Below are 13,773 nucleotides of genomic sequence, written 5' to 3' on the forward strand. Positions count from 1 at the left end.
AGATTGCTTTGGGTAGTAGAGTCATTTTCACAATATTGATTCTTCCAACCCAAGAACATGGTATATCTCTCTATCTCTTTGTGTCATCTTTGATTTCTTTCATCAGTGTCTTATAGTTTTCTGAGTACAGGTCTTTTACCTCCTTAGGTAGGTTTATTCTTAGGTATTTTATTCTTTTTGTTGCAATGGTGAATGGGATTGTTTCCTTAATTTCTCATTCTGATCTTTCATTGTTAGTGTATAGGAATGCAAGAGATTTCTTTGCATTAATTTTGTATCCTGCAACTTTACCAAATTCATTGATTAGCTCCAGTGGTTTTCTGGTGGCATCTTTGGATTCTCTATGTATAGTATCATGTCATCTGCAAACAGTGACAGTTTTACTTCTTCTTTTCCAATTTATATTCCTTTTATTTCTTTTTCTTCTCTGATTGCTGTGGCTAAAACTTCCAAAACTATGTTGAATAATAGTGGCGAGAGCGGACATCCTTGTCTTGTTCCTGATCTTAGAGGAAATGCTTTCAGTTTCTCACCATTGAGAATGATGTTTGCTGTGGGTTTGTCGTATATGGCCTTTATTATGTTGAGGTAGGCTTCCTCTATGCCCACTTCCTGGAGAGTTTTTATCATAAATGGGTGTTGAATTTTGTCAAAAGCTTTTTCTGCATCTGTTGAGATGATAATATGGTTTTTATTCTTCAGTGTGTTAATATGGTATATCACATTGATTGATTTGCATATATTGAAGAATCCTTGCAGCCTGGGATAAATCCCCCTTGATCATGGTGTATGATCCTTTTAATGTGTTGTTAGATTCTGTTTGCTAGTATTTTGTTGAGGATTTTTGCATCTATATTCATCAGTGATATTGGTCTGTAATTTTCTTTTTTTGTAGTATCTTTGTCTGGTTTTGGTATCAGGGTGATGGTGACCGCATAGAATGAGTTTGGGCGTGTTCCTTCCTCTGCAATTTTTTGGAAGAGTTTGAGAAGGACGGGTGTTAGCTCTCTCTAAACGTTTGATAGAATTCACCTGTGAAGCCATCTGGTCCTGGGCTTTTGTTTGTTGGAAGATTTTTTTTTTTTTTTTTTTTTTTTTTAAATTTATTTATTTTTGGCTGTGTTGGGTCTTTGTTTCTGTGCGAGGGCTTTCTCTAGTTGCGGCGAGCGGGGGCCACTCTTCATCACCGTGCGTGCAGGCCTCTTCACTATCGTGGCCTCTCTTGCTGCGGAGCACAGGCTCCAGACACGCAGGCTCAGTAGTTGTGGCTCACGGGCCCAGTTGCTCTGCAGCATGTGGGATCTTCCCAGACCAGGGCTCGAACACGTGTCTCCTGCATTGGCAGGCAGATTCTTAACCACTGTGCCACCAGGGAAGCCCAGTTGGAAGATTTTTAATCACAGTTTCAGTTCCAGTGCTTGTGATTGGTCTGTTCATATTTTTTATTTCTTCCTGGTTCAGTCTTGGAAGGTTATACCTTTCTAAAACTTTGTCCACTTCTTCCAGGTTGTCCATTTTATTGGCATAGAATTGCTTGTAGTAGCCTCTTATGATACTTTGTATTTCTGCTGTGTCCATTGTAACTTCTCCTTTTTCATTTCAACTTTTATTGATTTGACTCCTCTCCCTCTTTTTCTTGATGAGTCTGACTAAAGGTTTATCAATTTTGTTTATCTTCCTAAAGAACCAGCTTTTAGTTTTATTGATCTTTGCTATTGCTTTCTTTGTTTCTATTTCATTTATTTCTTCTCTGATCTTTATGATTTCTTTCCTTCTACTAACTTTGGGTTTTGTTTGTTCTTCTTTCTCTGGTTCCTTTAGGTATAAGGTTAGATTATTTGAGATTTTTCTTGTTTCTTGAGGTAGGCTTGTATTGCTATAAACTTCCCTCTTAGAACTGCTTTTGCTGCATCACATAGGTTTTGGATCGTTGTGTTTTCGTTGTAATTTGTCTCTAGGTATTTTTTGATTTCCTCTTTGATTTCTTCAGTGATCTCGGTTATTTAGTAACATATTGTTTAGCCTCCATGTGTTTGTGTTTTTCGCATTTTTTTCCCTGTAATTGACTTCTAATCTCATAGCGTTGTGGTCAGAAAAGATGCTTGATATGATTTCATTTTGCTTAAATTTACTGAGGCTTGATTTGTGACCCAGGATGTGATCTATCCTGGAGAATGTTCCGTGTGCACTTGAGAAGAAAGTGTAATCTGCTGTTTGGGGATGGAATGTCCTATAAATATCAATTAAATCTATCTGGTCTATTGTGTCATTTAAAGCTTGTGTTTCCTTATTAATTTTCTGTCTGGATGATCTGTCCATTGGTGTAAATGAGGTGTTAAAGTCCCCCACTATTATTGTGTTACTGTCGATTTCCTCCTTTGTAGCTGTTAGCAGTTGCCTTATGTATTGAGGTGCTCCTGTGTTGGGTGTGTATATATTTATAATTGTTATATCTTCTTCTTAGATTGATCCCTTGATCATTATGTAGTGTCCTTCTTTGTCTCTTGTAATAGTCTTTATTTTAAAGTCTATTTTGTCTGATATGAGAATTGCTACTCCAGCTTTCTTTTGATTTCCATTTGCATGGAATATCTTTTTCCATCCCCTCATTTTCAGTCTGTATGTGTCCCTAGGTCTGAAATGGGTCTCTTGTAGACAGCATATATATGGGTCTTCTTTTTGTATCCATTCAGCGAGCCTGTGTCTTTTGTTTGGAGCATTTAATCCATTCACGTTTAAGCTAATTATCGATATGTATGTTCCTATTACCATTTTCTTAATTGTTATGGGTTTGTTTTCGTAGGTCCTTTCCTTCTCTTGTGTTTCCCACTTAGGGAAGTTCCTTTAGCATATGTTGTAGAGCTGGTTTGGTGGTACTGAATTCTGTTAGCTTTTGCTTGTCTGTAAAGCTTTTGATTTGTCTGTCAAATCTGAATGAGATCCTTGCCGGGTAGAGTAATCCTGGTTGTAGTTTCTTCCCTTTCATCACTTTAAATATATCGTGCCACTCCCTTCTGGCTTGTAGAGTTTCTGCTGAGAAATCAGCTGTTAACCTTATGGGAGTTCCCTTGTATGTTATTTGTCATTTTTCCCTTGTTGCTTTCAATAATTTTTCTTTGTCTTTAATTTTTGTCAATTTGATTACTATGTGTCTCAGCATGTTTCTCCTTGGGTTTATCCTGCCTGGGACTCTCTGCACTTCCTGGACTTGGGTAGCTATTTCCTTTCCCATGTTAGGGAAGTTTTCAACTATAATCTCTTCAAATATTTTCTCGGGTCCTTTCTCTCTCTCTTTCTGGGACCCCTATAATGTGAATGTTGTTGCATTTAGTGTTGTCCCAGAGGTCTCTTAGGCTGTCTTCATTTCTTTTCATTCTTTTTTCTTTATTCTATTCCACAGCAGTGAATTCCACCATTCTGTCTTCCAGGTCACTTATCTGTTCTTCTGCCTCAGTTATTCTGCTATTGATTCCTTCTAGTGTATTTTTCATTTTAATTATTGTATTGTTCATCTCTGTTTGTTCTATAATTCTTCTAGGTGTTTTTTCTTTAATCCTTGTAGGTCTTTGTAAACATTTCTTGCATCTTCTCGATCTTTGCCTCCATTCTTTTTCCGAGGTCCTGGATCATCTTCACTATCATTATTCTGAATTCTTTTTCTGGAAGGTTGCCTATCTCCACTTCATTTAGTTGTTTTTCTGGGGTTTTATCTTGTTCCTTCATCTGGTACAGAGTCCTCTGCCTTTTCATTTTTTAAAATTTATTTTATTATTATCATTATTTTTTATTTATTTTTGGCTGCATTGGGTGTTTGTTGCTGTGCGCTGGCTTTCTCTAGTTGCGGCGAGTGGGGGCTACTCTTTGTTGCGGTGCATGGGCTTTTCACTGCGGTGGCTCCTCTTGTTGCAGAGCACGGACTCTAGGTGTGCGGGCTCAGTAGTTGCAGCTTTCAGGCTCTAGAGTGCAGGCTAAGCAGTTGTGGTGCACGGGCTTAGCTGCTCCACGGCATGTGGGATCTTTCTGGACAAGGACTCGAACCCATGTCCCCTGCATTAGCAGGCAGATTCTTAACCACTGCGCCACCAGGGAAGTCCTGCCTTTTCATTTTGTCTGTCTTTCTGTGAATGTGGTTTTCCTTCCACAGGCTGCAGAATTGTAGTTCTTCTTGCTTCTGCTGTCTGCCCTCTGGTGGATGAGGCTATCTAAGAGGCTTGTGCAAGCTTCCTGAGGGGAGGGACTGGTGGTGGGTAGAGCTGGGTGTTGCTCTGGTGGGCAGAGCTCAGTAAAACTTTAATCCGCTTGTCTGCTGATGGGTGGGACTAGGTTCCCTCCCTGTTGGTTGTTTGGCCTGAGGCGACCCAGCACTGGAGCCCACCCGGCTCTTTGGTGGGCCTAATGGCAGACTCTGGGAGGGCTCATGCCAAGGAATATTTCCCAGAACTTCTGCTGCCAGTGTCCTTGTCCCCACCGTGAGCCACAACCACCCCCTGCCTCTGCAGGAGACCCTCCAACACTAGCAGGTAGGTCTGGTTCAGCCTCCTATGGGGTCACTGCTCCTTTCCCCCGGTCCTGATGCGCACACTACTTTGTGTGTGCCCTCCAAGAGTGGAGTCTCTGTTTCCCCGAGTCTTGTTGAAGTCCTGCAATCAAATCCCACCAGCCTTCAAAGTCTGATTCTCTGGGAATTCCTCCTCTCATTGCCGGACCCCCAGGTTGGGAAGCTCAGAACCTTCACTCCAGTGGGTGGACTTCCATGGTATAAGTGTCCTCCAGTTTGTGAGTCACCAATCCAGCAGTTATGGGATTTGATTTTATTGTGATTGCGCCCCTCCTACCGTCTCATTGCGGCTTCTCCTTTGTCTTTGGATGTGGGGTATCATTTTTGGTGAGTTCCAGTGTCTTCCTGTCGATGATTGTTCAGCAGTTAGCTGTGATTCCAATGCTCTCGCAAGAGGGAGTGAGCGCACGTCCTTCTACTCCGCCATCTTGAACCAATCTCAGGTCTTTTTTTTTTTTTTAACTTAAGTGTATTTATGAACCTAAAACAAAAGCCAGTGTCTCTTGCCATAAATAGAAGATCCCTCTTAAAAAGAAACCCAGTGAAAACAGAAGGTTGTTGTTACAGATACCATTGCCTGACAGGGCTCTGAGCGAGCCTGAGGCCTCATTGTTAAACTGGGAGATTAGAGGGGGTTAGATGGATGTTAAGGACCTAAAACTTTCTTCTTGACTGAATCAGAATGGTTAAACTAGAATGGAAGAGGGTAGATATCAGAGAGGCCCTTGGTCTGTTTCTTCCACAACTATTTATAGGAGGCTAATGTGCTCTTCACCTCTTGGGCCTTGGGGTACTGGACTATACAAGACAGATGAAGCCCCAGTTCTTTCCAAGTTTAAGGTTATGGATAAAAATATGTAGGAATGAAGTAACATAAGAAGCACATTGCAGTTCCTGGATCATGGTAAACACTTAGTACTTTAATGTTGCTCTCATAGTTGTTATTATTGTAGTTATTATTACTTTATTATCCCAGAGCAGGAACTGGGTCCTCTGGGAAAGGTGGGGGTTGGGTTAGTCTATGAACATCTGTCCTACAGCCATGATGGCCTGGACAGGCACATGGAGCTTGATTTCCATCAGAGAGCAGAGGCAGTGGTGTTAAGAGAATAAAGCCCTTAATGCTTTGGCCAGGCAGGTGAGGAATGTTACTGTGTCAGACAGTTAGGTCAGGAGTCAACATGCCTGGGTAAGTTTAAGATCTCTGTTTAGATATGAAGGTCTGGGGTTATTCATTTCGATATTCAGCGGTGTTCTAGGCACTGTGCTGGGCTTGTCGGGAATACAGTGCTGCTACCTTCAGGAGGATTATGATCCCATGGGAGTGAGAAGCCACAGGACAAGCAACTATGACACAGAGTAGAACGAGGAGAATTTCTTTCTCTGTTGGTTGCAAATAATAGACATCCAGCTTGTATCAGCATAAGTAAGAAAGAAAATTTATTGGTTCCCATATCTGCTGAGTCCAGGAATAAAAGGCTTCAGGAATGGCTGGATCCAGGTGTTCAAACGATGTTGTCAGAACTCTGTCTCCATCTTGTGGCTCTGCTTTTCTCTGTGTTGGCTTTCTTCTCAGGCAGTCTCCCCATTTGTGATGCCAAATACCGCCAGCTTAGTAGTCTTAGCTAAAAAGGAGGTCTCTTCCTCAGTTATTCCAACATAAAATAACAGAATTGAGTCTAATGGTCCAAACTGGGGTCATGTGAGCTCCCCCCTCCCAGAGCTAGGGATGGTAGCCTGGCCACTCACACCAACTGAGACTGGGGGAGGGGTTCACCCGAGGAAACATCCAAGCAAGGGGAGAGGGTGCTGGGAAGCAGGCAACACCCTGCCCAACACAGAGCCCCCAGAAAGGCAGAGGCTCTCAGAGTGGGGCAGGGCTCATTCCAGCCAGGGAGTCAGGACAGCTTCATGAAGGAGGTGGCCTTTGGCCAGTTGGGGCTCCAGGGATAGGGCTGGGGTGCTCCGTCAGCAGGTTCTGGCTCTGTATATGGGCAGAAGGAAGGAGGAAACAGGTATTTCCTGAGAAGCCATCATGTGCCAGGCTCTTTGACAACTATCTTGGTAACGTCACAAGAACCCTGTCTGCTCACGCAGGTGGGAAACAGTCTCAGAGAGGTTAACCATTCCTGGCTGACCCACAGCTAGCACCCAGCGCTCCTGGAGCCACCCTCACCCTGCTCCAGTCCATCTCCACCGAGCAGCTGGGGCGCTCTTTTCAGACCTCAGAGTTGACAGCATCTCGTCTCCACAGGTTCCAACTGTCCTAGGATTGAAACCCCACTCCTTAACATGGCCCACAGGGCCCTGCGCGGCCAGCTCTGTTCACGTCCCCAGGCTCCCTCCCGATCGGCCTCTGCTCCTGCTGTCCCCTCCCCCTCCCACCACCACTCCTCTTCTGTCCTTTAACTCAACTCCTCCAAGGACTCCCAGACTTCGGGGGCCCCCTTGGTAATAACAGTAGCTGACAGGTACCAGGCATTAATCCACACTCTACAGATTCTCATTCATTTCAGTCTTCACATCAACTCTGTGAGGTGGGGACTGTTATCCCCATTTTACAACATGAGGAAACTGAGGCACTGAGAAAGTGAATTGCTCAAAGTCACAGAGCCGAGATTCAAAGCCAGACATTTCGCTCCAGAGTCCGCATTCTTAACCACTGCCCTCTACTGCCTCTGGGTACTCAGGGTCCTTCCTATCACATTTTGTTACCATTTGGTTGACCTCTGTCTCAGCACTCACAGCTAGTAATAATGGTAGCTAACATATTAAGCCCTTAGCCTGTGCTAGGCACTGTACTTGGCACTTTTTATGTTTCACCTAATTTCACCCTCTCAGCAATTCTATAAAAACTAGGTACAGTTGTCCCTGTTTTGCACACGGAGAACTTGAGGAGTTAAGAGTTTAAGTAACTTGTCCACTAAGCTGGAAGTTCTCAGAGGGAAGAAACCTTGTCCATTTTGCTCATCATTGAGTCCAGAGGGGCTAATTCAGTGCCTGGCATACAGTAGGCACTCAATAAATGCTTTGGGGTTGGTTGGATGGATGGATGATAAATGGCAAGAGGGAAGGAAGGAAGGGAGGGAGGGCTAGAAAGAGGGCCTTCCTGTCCCCAGTGCCCATGCTCTGGCCATGACTGGGAGATCCTGGGACGGGAGGCTGTTATGGTATCTGAAGTGACTGTCCCGGGTGTATCTGCAGGAGCCACGATGCACATAAAGAAGTACCTGCTCAAGTGCCTGCACCGGCTGCAGAAGGGCCCCGGCTACACATACAAGGAGTTGCTGGTGTGGTACTGTGACAACACCAACACCCATGGCCCCAAACGCATCATCTGCGAGGGACCCAAGAAGAAGGCCATGTGGTTCGTGCTCACCCTGCTCTTTGCCTCCCTCGTCTGCTGGCAATGGGGTGTCTTCATCAGGACCTACCTGAGCTGGGAGGTCAGCGTCTCCCTCTCCATCGGCTTCAAGGCTATGGACTTTCCCGCCGTCACCGTCTGCAACACCAGCCCCTTCCGGTAGGTGGTCCCTGGAGCGCGGCTGGTCTCAGCGGGGCTGCATTTCTTATTTTTTTTCCCTTCCTTCCAGCTTTCCTTCCTTCTTTCCCTTTTTCCCCTTTCTCTCTTTCTCTTTCTCTTTCCTTCTTTGCTTTCATCCCTTTGTAGCAAGTAAGATTCAAAATTCATAAACCTCCTAGGCTTAAAAAGAACCTCAAAAAATACCTGGCAGTCCCTGCCTTCAGGCATGCCAGTGCCTATTTATTGATTCAATGTGTATTTATTGAGCACCTACTATTGCCAGGAACTGTTCTAGGCACCAGGAATACATCAGTAACTAAAACAACATGCCTGCCCTCATCACAGCCTACCAGAGAAAACAGACATTAATCTTTTTTTCCCATAAATATTGAATTCATTGTAATTGTGAGGATTAAAAAATATATATAGCAACCATACATTGAGTGCTTAAGAAACACCAGGCAGCGTGTTGAGTGTTCTTTGGGTAATTCATGTCATTCTAATCCACACAATCACCCTAGGGGTGGGCACTGCTATAGTAGCCCCAATTCATAGGTCAGGAAATGGAGGTTCAGAGAAGTGAGGGAACTTGCCCAGAGACACACAGTGAGCAACTGTAGAATTTGAATCCAGGCCTGATCTGACTCCAGAGCTGCCACTGTTTAACCACTTGATGGCAAGGCCTAGGAAGGGGACACCCAAGGACACCCAACCTAGTCAGGGTTGAGGAAAGGCAGAGGGTCAGTCAGAGAAAAATGCCCCGAGGAATGAGTAGAAGTTAGCCAGGCAGAGTGAAGAGAATGCCCCAAGTGGAGGACACAGCACATGCAAAGGTCCTGCGGTGAGACAGAGCTTGGTACATTCAAGGACTTGACAAAAGGGCCAGCATGTCTGAGTCTCAGGGAACGTTCTTGTCCAAAAGAAGGTCCTGGAAGGGAATTCATATTTCCTGATTACATTTCCAGCTATCAGAAAGTCACTTCTTTCTAGTAATAGGGCTGCTCTTCCTTGCTTGGGTGGTCTTTGTAGCTATGTGAGAAAACTCTTGATAATTATAATAACACACCCTGCTTTATAAGCATCACCTAATTGAATCCTCCAAAAGCCCTCTAGGGTAAATATTTCAATCCCCCCCATTTTGTAGATGAGAAAACAGAGCCTCAGAGAGGTTAACCTACCCAAAGTCACACAGATATTAAGTGGCATGCTGGAATTCAAACCCAGAGCCCATGAATTCCAACACAGGACTTACCAAGCTCGACAGCAGCTATGGACATCTAGGCTGTAATAGCAGCCCCTACCCCGCAGCCCGCCACCTACCCAATCCTCCTCTCCCTGTGTGCACAGAGGCAGCTGGTCTGATGGTCAGGGTACAGGTTGTATTGGCATCTGAGGCTGGTGTCAGCTCTAGCTGGTGTACACCTTCATACCAGGACTTGGGCCTGTGTCCAGGGTTTAGTGCTGTCTCCTGCAGGAAGTCCTCCAGCCAGAGCTGATACACACCACCCTAGAGACCACACTCTGGGGCAAGATCTTGGATAAATTGGGTTTTGGAATGACTGGGGTGCAGGGCCTGGGGCCCCCACCCAGGGCCTGGTGGGAACACCCACTGGTGTGGACACATTTCTGCCAGACTGACTGGTCACCATTTCCAATATGGGAGCCTCAGGGGCTGAGAGAAGATCCTGGATCCCAGCCCCACAGTCCCATCTGCCTTCTCCCTCCTGAAACTGGCTCCTGTTCCCCAAATTGCTGCTGGAGAATTAGGACCTCAGGATCACAGACCTGCCCCTCCCCCAACATTCTCTATCCCTCCTGGCAGGGAGAAGTCAGAGCCCCGTGCCTACACAGCACACCTCCTGGAGCCCACCAAACCCAGGTTCCAGTCTCAGCTCTGCGGCCTCATCAGTGGGATAAGCTCAGGAAATCATAGCAACTCCCAGAGTTTCTTTATCCATATGTGGGGATGATTATAAAATTGTGGCAAAGATTAAATGAAAAGATGTAGGAAGCACCTAGCGCCTGGCACATGGTAAGTGATCAATAACTGTGAGCTCTTAGGATTCTTTCCCACTAGTCTGTGAATTTCATACAGAAAAAGACCCATTCTGTCTTGTTTGCCATAATATCCTCTGTGCCTTGCACAGTACTTGGCACATAGTAGATGCTCACCAAATACTGGGTGAATGAATGAGTGAGCAGGTGGGTGGAAGGATGCATGGACGCATGGGTGTGTAGATAGAGAGGTGGGTGCTTGGGGTGGAGGAGCATTCTTCTCACATGTGGTGGCAGCCATACTGGAGTAGGAGGGGATCCCAGACTACAGTCGTTCTGCTTTGAAGCTGCCTCTTGCCTCCCTGACTTGCCCTCTCTCCCACACAGGTACTCCAAAGTCAAGCATTTGCTGAAGGACCTGGATGAACTGATGGAGGCAGTCCTAGAGAGGATCCTGGGTCCTGAGCTCAGCCATGTCAACACCACCAGGGTCCTGAACCTCACCATCTGGAACCACATGCCCCTGGTCTTTATCAATGAGCAGAACCCCCATCACCCGGTGGTTCTTGACCTCTTTGAGGACAACTACAATGGCTCAGCAAGCAGCAGCCCAGCACCAGGAAGGACCTGCAGTGCCCGCGAATGCAAAGTAGCCATGAGACTAGTAAGTGGGGCCCAGGCACAGGTCAAACAATGGGCCCTAACTAGTGAGGCTGATGGGAGTTTCTTTCTTTAAATAATCTGGGTCTTGCTGGGGGAAAAACAGGCTGGAGCCAGTGCCTATTTTGTATGTTTGCAGTGCTTTTTTAAAATTAGAAATAGTTGATATGTTAGTCAAGACACTTTTGGATGCCAGTGACCCAGCTCAAACTAGCTTAAGCAAAGCAGGGAATTCCTTGGTTCACAAAATGAGAAGTCCAGGGGTGTATTAAGTTGAGATGTGGCTGGATCCAGGCATTCAGATGCTGTCATCAGGAGTCCATCTCTCTCCGCCTAGGTTCATCTTTTCTCTCAGTTCACTTTGCTCTCTGGCTGGCTCTCTCCACATGGAAGACTCTGGCAATGCCAGACATACATCCCACAGGCTTAGCACTCTTCCCAGAAACGAAGCTCTTCTTTCCTAATTGCCTCAGTGAAAGTCCTGAGACTGATTATCAGGTCACATGCTCACCCCTAAACCAATCACTGTGAGCTGGAGGACAGGCTTTCATGATTGGCCAGTCCTGGGTCATATACCCTGGAGCTGAGGATGACGTCAGCCTTTATCAGACCACATGGACTGAGTCAGGGGGAAGGGGTGGCTTCCTGAAGGAGGAATTAAGTCTTTTTTTTTTTTTAACATCTTTATTGGACTATAATTGCTTTACAATGGTGTGTTAGTTTCTGCTTTATAACAAAGTGAATCAGCTATACATATAAATATATCCCCATGTCTCCTCCCTCTTGTGTCTCCCTCCCACCCTTCCTACCCCATCCCACTAGGTGGTCACAAAGCACTGAGCTGATCTCCCTGTGCTATGTGGCTGCTTCCCACTAGCTATCTGTTTTACATTTGATAGTGTATATATGTCCATGGCACTCTCTCACTTCACCCCAGCTTACCCTTCCCCCTCCCCGTGTCCTCAAGTCCATTCTCTATGTCTGTGTCCTTATTCCTGTCCTGCCCCTAGTTTCTTCAGAACCTTTTTTTTTTTTTTTTGGTTCCATATATATGTGTTCGCATACGGTATTTGCTTTTCTCTTTCTGTCTTACTTCACTCTGTATGACAGTCTCTAGACCCATCCACCTCACTACAAATAACTCAATTTCGTTTCTTTTTATGGCTGAGTAACATTCCATTGTATATATGTGCCACATCTTCTTTATCCATTCATCTGTCGATGGACACTTAGGTTGCTTCCATGTCCTGGCTATTGTAAATAGAGCTGCAGTAAACATTGTGGTACATGACTCTTTTTGAATTATGGTTTTCTCAGGGTATATGCCCAGTAGTGGGATTGCTGGGTCGTATGGTAGTTCTATTTTTAGTTTTTTGAGGAACCTCCATACTGTTCTCCATAGTGGCTGTATCAATTAACATTCCCACCAACAGTGCAGGTGGGTTCCCTTTTCTCCACACCTTCTCCAGCATTTATTGTTTGTAGATTTTTTGATGATGGCCATTTTGACCGGTGTGAGGTGATACCTCATTGTAGTTTTGATTTGCATTTCTCTAATGATTAGTGATGTTGAGCATACTTTCATGTGTTTGTTTGCAATCTGTATATCTTCTTTGGAGAAATGTCTATTTAGATCTTCTGCACATTTTTAGATTGGGTTGTTTGGTTTTTTGATATTGAGCTGCATGAGCTGCATGCAAATTTGGAGATTAATCCTTTGTCAGTTGCTTCGTTTGCAAACATTTTCTCACATTCTGAGGGTTGTCTTTTCGTCTTGTTTATGGTTTCCTTTGCTGTGCAAAAGCTTTTAAGTTTCATTAGGTCCCATTTGTTTATTTTTGTTTTTATTTCCATTTCTCTAGGAGGTGGGCCAAAAAGGATCTTGCTGTGATGTATGTCATAGACTGTTCTGTCTATGTTTTCCTCTAAGAGTTTTATAGTGTCTGGCCTTACATTTAGGTCTTTAATCCATTTTGAGTTTATTTTTGTGTATGATGTTAGGGAGTGTTCTAATTTCATTCTTTTACATGTAGCTGTCCAGTTTTCCCAGCACCACTTACTGAAGAGGCTGTCTTTTCTCCATTGTATATTCTTGCCTCCTTTACCAAAGATAAGGTGACCATATGTGTGTGGGTTTATCTCTGGACTTTCTCTCCTGTTCCATAGATCTATATTTCTGTTTTTGTGCCAGTACCATACTGTCTTGATTACTGTAGCTTTGTAGTATAGTATGAAGTCAGGGAACCTGATTTCTCCAGCTCCATTTTTCGTTCTCAAGATTGCTTTGGCTATTTGGGGTCTTTTGTGTTTCCATACAAATTGTGAAATTTTTTGTTCTAGTTCTGTGAAAAATGCCATTGGTAGTTTGATAGGGATTGCACTGAATCTGTAGATTGCTTTGGGTAGTATAGTCATTTTCACAATGTTGATTCTTCCAATCCAAGAACATGGTATATCTCTCCATCTGTTTGTATCACATCTTTAATTTCTTTCATCAGTGTCTTATAGTTTTCTGCATACAGGTCTTCTGTCTCCTTAGGTAAAACATTCCTAGGTATTTTATTCTTTTTTGTTGCAATGGTAAATAGGAGTGTTTACTTAATTTCTCTTTCAGATTTTTCATCATTAGTGTATAGGAATGCAAGAGATTTCTGTGCATTAATTTTATATCCTGCCAGTTTACCAAATTCATTGATTAGCTCTAGTAGTTTTCTGGTAGCATCTTTGGGATTCTCTATGTGTACTATCATGTCCTCTGCAAACACTGACAGTTTTACTTCTTCTTTTCTGATTTGTATTCCTTTTATTTCTTTTTCTTCTCTGATTGCTATGGCTAAAACTTCCAAAACTATGTTGAATACTAGTGGTGAGAGTGGGCAACCTTGTCTTGTTCCTGATCTTAGTGGAAACGGTTTCAGTTTTTCACCATTGAGAACAATGTTGGCTGTGGGTTTGTCATATATGACCTTTATTATGTTGAGGTAATTTCCCTCTATGCCTACTTTCTGGAGAGTTTTTATCATAAATGGGTGTTGAA

The 13,773-nt window shown here is 44.1% G+C and overlaps 1 protein-coding gene across 2 annotated transcripts in view; it reads left to right on the plus strand.

The window, feature by feature from the left end:
• Positions 1-7,762: 7,762 nt before the first annotated feature.
• The window catches only part of SCNN1B (sodium channel epithelial 1 subunit beta), a gene marked incomplete at its 5' end in the record, with an annotated part of 30,223 nt that continues 24,212 nt past the window's right edge, over positions 7,763-13,773 (plus strand). Inside the window, 2 exons of one of the 2 annotated variants that reach the window (XM_079719910.1) lie at positions 7,763-8,081; positions 10,464-10,740. In XM_079719910.1, coding sequence (XP_079576036.1) covers positions 7,771-8,081; positions 10,464-10,740 — 588 coding nt within the window. The remainder of the gene's footprint in view (positions 8,082-10,463; positions 10,741-13,773) is intronic. The other variant, XM_079719911.1, reaches the window with a different exon arrangement.

This window comes from Hyperoodon ampullatus (assembly GCF_949752795.1).
Source record: "Hyperoodon ampullatus genome assembly, chromosome: 14".
Lineage (NCBI taxonomy): Eukaryota > Metazoa > Chordata > Mammalia > Artiodactyla > Ziphiidae > Hyperoodon > Hyperoodon ampullatus.